Source organism: Mustela erminea, chromosome 5, assembly GCF_009829155.1.
Source record: "Mustela erminea isolate mMusErm1 chromosome 5, mMusErm1.Pri, whole genome shotgun sequence".
Taxonomy (NCBI): domain Eukaryota; kingdom Metazoa; phylum Chordata; class Mammalia; order Carnivora; family Mustelidae; genus Mustela; species Mustela erminea.
Window position 1 is genome coordinate 48,720,491 of NC_045618.1, and position 6,000 is coordinate 48,726,490.

General features: G+C 57.7%; 1 protein-coding gene across 6 annotated transcripts in view; it reads left to right on the top strand.

The window, feature by feature from the left end:
• Positions 1–3,617, top strand: part of MAP2K5 (mitogen-activated protein kinase kinase 5) — a 256,630-nt gene extending 253,013 nt beyond the window's left edge. For 3 of the 6 annotated variants that reach the window (XM_032342996.1, XM_032342997.1, XM_032342999.1), the window contains one exon: positions 3,162–3,617. In XM_032342996.1, coding sequence (XP_032198887.1) covers positions 3,162–3,266 — 105 coding nt within the window. In that variant the 3' untranslated portion in view covers positions 3,267–3,617. The remainder of the gene's footprint in view (positions 1–3,161) is intronic. The other 3 variants (XM_032343000.1, XM_032343002.1, XR_004285719.1) reach the window with 2 other exon arrangements.
• Positions 3,618–6,000: the final 2,383 nt, after the last annotated feature.

The following is a 6,000-nucleotide window of genomic DNA, read 5'->3' on the forward strand; positions in this document are numbered from 1 at the left end:
CTACACAGGCCGACGGGGCTAGGGAGCTTCGAGGGAGAGTCACCTGCCACCATGACAGGCAGGCATTCTCCCAGTGTCCAGGGCATGGCGCCGACTGAGGTCAGGACCTGGGGCAGTGTAGGCTGGCAGCCTCGGTGTCTCCTCTGTACAGGAGGGTCAGAATTTGGGGGCAGAAATAAAGGTGAGGAGAATTGTGATCTGGTTATTGATTTTGCCACTTATGTCCACTCCCGGTCGGCCTGGGAGAGCCCTGGGCAGTGGTCTTGGGTTTCAGACACTGTGATCCAGGCCCAGCCCTGGGAACCCAGGCAGGTCAGCCATGAGCCAGCGGTCTGCGTTTCCTCGTGTGTAAAGTGGAGATTCTAGTGCCTGCCTCTGACTTGGTGCCTGTCCCCCAGACTGTGAGGTGCTCATGGGCCCTGCAGGCGGAGCTGCTGCCCAGCCCGGAGATCATGGCCCCGGGGCCCACTGCTGCTCTGCTGCTTTCTGTGCTCTCCCTCCTTTGCTGGCTTCCTCGCTGTGCCCCCCCCACCACCGGCTTCCAAGTTCACGGCTCACAGGCCTGTTCCCTAGAGAGGCTGGGGTCTCCCTCCCATATCTGTCTGTCTCTGTCCCCTCTCTGCGTCCCTCTGTGATTCCCCCACCCCTCTCTCCAGAGCCAGTCAACAGTAGCTGGGGACAAGACCACCTGTCCAGGTCCTTCCCTTCAGGCGGGTGTACAGCATCAGGGACGCACAGGACAGGAGAACCTCCCAGCCAAGGAGGGCAGGAAAGGGGCAGAATCTCTGCCAGAGCAGTGGATGGCGGCCCTCTCCTCCTCGCGCCTCCCAGGGCACTTGGGCACAGTGCCCTCCCTGCCGTGCAGCCATCAGCCTTCCCCTAACTGGAGGAATGCCTCCACTCTCCCCTCCTGCAGTTCCGCTCTGCTTGTTCCCGAACAGATGATAACAGAGAGGCAGCATATGGGCCCCAAAGTCACCGGGCATTCTGGGAAAGTGACACTGTGCTACCCCAGGCTTGGGGGGAGGGGCCCATCAGCTTCTGAGCACAGCTTCTCCCTTTGTTCTTCACAAGGGCGCAAGGTCACCTCTCCTGAGCCTCCTGGAAAGGCAGTGTGCGCACTCAGACTTGAGGAGGACTTCCCTCTAGTTAGGTAGCGATTAGGAAGGCAGGTGTAGGGTAGGCATGTATACAGGGGAGAACTGCATGTGGGAGTCAAGATAGGAGCCCACCTGGGACTGTCCTGCTCCAGCCCCAGCCCAGCTGTCTGTAGGACATCAACCCCACCTGGCTTCCAAGTCCCCTTACCCAGTGGTAGTCTGTGAGGGGCACCTGCCCACCCGCAGTAGTCCCGCACGTGTGTTGGGAGCCCCCGTAGAATGCGATGAGCAGATCCCAGCAAGTGCCCAGGTGGGCTCCAGGTCTAGCTCCACCATGGCCTCGGTGAGTCGCTGCACAGGGCTGAGTGCCCTTGGCACCCCCTAAGCTCCCTGCCCCTGTCCAGTGTTCTTTACGGCTTTGAGCTAGACCATGTCGGGTGCTTCAGAAAATGACTTTCCTTACCCGAACTGAGAAAGCCAGGTGAGGGGACGCAGCAGGAGTCCAGGGTAAAGAAGCCTCGATGGCTTTCCTTCCTATCGCCAGAGACACATCAGGTCTGACCAAGCAGCTTCATTGCCTCCCCTGGCCTGGTCTTAGGCCACTCCTGCAGACCCTGGGATCTGGGCACCCAGGGCATATGAGCCCCGGGCCTGCATGCCCCCTGCCATGTGAGGAACTCATTTTGAGGCAGCTTGGAGCTGCAAGCAGGTGGCCTGTGGCTGGCTATTCCCCAGAGCTGCTGGTCAAGACTGGACATATGGGGAAAGCAGTTCTGGGAGCCCAGCTCACACCAGTGGGCAAGAGAGAAGGAGCCCAATAAGGGCTTAGAAAGCTGGAGGTGCACTGGTGCTGGTGGCCTCAGTACACTGAGCTTTGGCTCAGGTCCTGATCTCTTGGGCCGTGGGATCAAGCCCTGTGTCTGCACTCAGCAGGGGGTCTGCTAGAAGATTCTTCTCCCTCTTTGCATGCTTGCTCTCTCTTCTCTCTCAAATAAAAAAAAAATAGATCTTTAAAAAAAGAAAGCTGAGGGTTCAGGCAAGCTGGAGCTGGAAGACTGCAGGGGCAGGAGAAGAGGTGGGGGTGGGGGGAGGGAAGGGAGGGAAGCAGGAGCCTTCCCACACCCCCCACACTAGCCCACTGCGGCTCCCTGAATCTCTCTCTGGCTACATTTTTGGTAAAGGAAGAAGCTTCCAGGTGTGTGTTTCTTAGCAGAGAAGCTGCTTGGTAAGGAGGGAGGTAGATAATGCTTTTCAGTTTCCCTTTCACCTTTGGCCTGTGGTCAGGGTGACTGACTGCCTCTGCTTTTTTTTTTTTTTTTTTACCTTCCCTGAGAACTCCCAGGAAGCCCTAAGATTTGTGAATGTGAATTTTGATTCCTCAGGACCGCAGGGGAGGGGACTGGCTAAATAGAACTGGACCTGTCTTATGGACTAAGTAATTTAGAGCCCGACACAGGCCACAAGGAGACAGTCCTGGCCCCTCTGAAGTCCAGCCCCCACCTGGTCACCAGGAACCAGAGGGGATCTGCACCCACCAGCGTATCCCTCCTGCCTCTGCTACGTTTGCCTTCCCTCCACTTGGACGTGGGACTTTGTCAGAGAGTGTAGACATAGGCCTGTTGCCAAGACATAGACATAGAAGAACACCGGAAGGGAGAGATGTAGCTGTGGAGGAGATGATTCTCTGATCTGTGGGCAGCCCTTGGACTGGGGCGCTGGCAACCCAGGGGCCAGGCATTCGCCAGTCTGCTGTTGGAGTGGTGCGGGGTGCGGAGGAGCCTGGCAGTGTGGAGACAGGACAGGCCTTCCCCCACAGGCAACTTTCAGGCCGGTGGGACTCTCAGGAGGTGGCAGAATCTGAGCTATGCATTGAGTGCTGCCCCTCCACTGGCCTCAGTCAAGCTAGCTGTGAAATGGGTCGATGGTGTCCTTCTTCTCTTGTTGGGCTAGTGGGGGAGAAGAAAGGAGGTCCAGGCCGAGAAGAGGCCTTGGCAAGCGTAATGAAGTGCAGAGTCTGGGGAATGTGTGTCACAGTCTCTCTTCCTCTCCCCCCCGCAACAGGGCCACCCGTTCATCATGCAGTTCAATGACGGAAACGCCACCGTGGTGTCCATGTGGGTGTGCAGGGCGCTGGAGGAGAGGCGGAACCAGCAGGGGCCCCCGTGATGCCGCAGAGGGGCACAGACAGCCCAGGACTGGTCACCAAGGGGACAACCCACCCATCGTGCCCCCTTTCTGTTCGCCGTCTGCCCTGGAAGAGCTCTGCTGGGCCGGGCTTCCCTACTCTCAACTTTGACTCTGCTGGCAGATGGCCTAGCCCAGGGAGCCCTCCAGAGTGGCCAGCCCTTGCCTGCTCTGGTCTGGAGGCACTGATGGGGGGTGGGCAGAGGGGTGGGGGCATCAAGAACGGAGACTTCGGGCCCCTGCCCCTCTTTTTTCCTAACATTTTCTTTGTAAAGGGTCAGGCCCCGTCAGCATCACTGATGGGAATAAAAGTATTATTGCTTCTTTACTGTCTGTCCCTGCGAGGGTTGTGCTGTGTGAAGAGTGCCTTACCCCTCCAGGGGTGGGGTTGGGGCGGGGCCTCACCTCAGCAAGGATGGATGGCAGAGTGGAGCTGCCCCTCCCCCAGGCACTTGCAAGCTCCCCGGTGCTTCCAGATGGTCTATGATGAGGCCCCCAGCCCAGCCTGCCTGACGAAGACTGAAGCACGCAGGTCCCTGAACCAAGTCCGGAGGCACGGAGTAGCTGAGCCGGCAGCAGATCTGGGGCCTCAGGACGCCTGTTGTATGCTCCTCGCTGGACCAGCATTTGTCCCCACAGCCACTCTGACCCAGTGACCTGCCGTGGGGCAGTGAGCGAGGAGTTGGAAAAAGGCGCCGAGCAGTTCTGAGGTCCTTCTCCCGGCTCCTGCTCCCACACCACACCTCCAGCTCCTCCACAGCAAGGGTCACTGCCTTTGGCCCCACACCCTGCAAACCTCACTTAACCCGGGCCATTCACAGCCACCCTCCGGTCATCCTGCCAGGTAAGTGTGGTCACGCGCATTTTACAGGTGAGGAACTGGGCTTACAGAGGCTTGGGTTTGCTCTTGCAGGTCTAAGGGCCATCTCCACTTATCCAAAAGCAAACTCCTGACACCACCGCTCTCCCATCTCAGCAAGTGGTGGAGATGGAGATCCTCCTGGCCCCCAAGCTAACGTACCAGCACTGGTCCTTGACTCCTTTCTCCGTCACACCCACATCTAGCCCACCTTGAAGACCTGTTGTCTTTACCTTCATGTTGATTCCACACGCCTGTCTTCTTACACGGCCGCTAGAGGGAGCCAGCTAAAACCCGGTGGGTCATGGTCCTCTCCTGCTCAGAACCTCTAGCAACAAGCCGAAGACCCCACAATGGCCTGTGTGAGCATTCTGCCTTGATTTCTGACCCCAACTCCCATCACCCCCAACTCCCTCCATCCACGTGGCATCCTCACGGATCCTTGAACATCCAGGCACACTGCCCAGTCAGGGCCACAACAGACACATCTAGCCAACCCCGGAAAGTTCACACCCCCTCCATTGTGAAGTGCGGTTGCTGGAAAGTCACAGCCCGGCCCAGGAGGACATCTCCCAGTCCCCCTCGCACTGAAGGGGGCCATGTAACTAGTGCTTGTCAATGGAGGAGAGAGCAGGGGTCCATCGCTTCCAGGCCAAGAAGCGTAAGGTGCAAGTGTGCCTTCTCCACTCCTGTTTCTCTCCTCTCCGGCTGTGGTGGGAGGCCAGGGAAGGCCGAGCCCCAGATGAAGGGAGCCTGAATCCTTGAGTCACCACGTGGAGGAACGCAGCTCACTGAGCCAGAACATGATTATTCTGTCGATACGTAACTGGCAGCTGGGGTCATGCCAACTAATACAGGCCTTTGTACTTGGTCTGGGAGTGGATCTGTATTTAGACTGCATCTCAGTGAGTTCTGACCTGACCACTCTGTTTCAAATTGCAGCCCTCCACACCTCCTTGGGACTCATGTTCCCTCTGGCTACACATTGTCCCTACTGCATTTGCTACTGTGTGACAAAACACTACTTTCACAACTTGCCTTCTGTCTTCTCGCTTCTGGTCCCCTATGTACACTCTCCTAAGGGCGGAGATGCTTGTCTGTTTTCTTCGCATGGTACCTCCACGCCAAGAACAGAGCCCGGCCTGGCAGGTGCCTAGTAAATGTTTGTTGGCTGAATGGCTGGTGTGGGAAGAGGGCTGTGGCTCCCAGCCTGTGCTCAGTCTGTTGCCCAGGCATCATTCTGTGTTCTGCAGGATTGGAATCCTCCAACTTTAATAACACTTTTCAAGGTGGTACGGGTTCCCAGGTGCCCCTTGGCCTCAAACAGAGTGCTTGTCTTCTTACTGAGCACCTGCTGTTGCCCTGGGGCTAGGAAAGTCACAGAATTGGATGAGGCCCAGGCCATCACGGCTTCTGCTCCCCAAGTCAGGGCTCCAGGCAGGGAGGGCTACAAGGAGCACGGAGTGCAGACCTCCTGAAGAAGGGGCGCTCAGGGAGTGGGGAAAGCTCAGGGCCTCCCCAGAGAGGTCTGCCCACCCCAGAATGTGAACCAGCCACCACCCAGACTTAACGCATACCCCTGCTTCAAGAGGGTGCACCCGGCAAGTCTGTCATCCCCAGGTCCCAAGCCAGGGGAGGTAGAGAAAACGAGCGGGCATTCCAGGCCAGCCCCGTGCTGAGGGCTTGCTTCCTTGACTCTCATCTTCATGGCAATGCCATGAGGTAGGTGGTAGTGGTAATCTTCCCGTTTTACAAATGGAGGAACTGAAGCACAGAGCGGCCAAGAGTCATGACCCGAGGTCTCCCAGCGAGTAAGGAGCAAAGCATGGTTTGGAACTCCGAATCTGCCCTTAACCA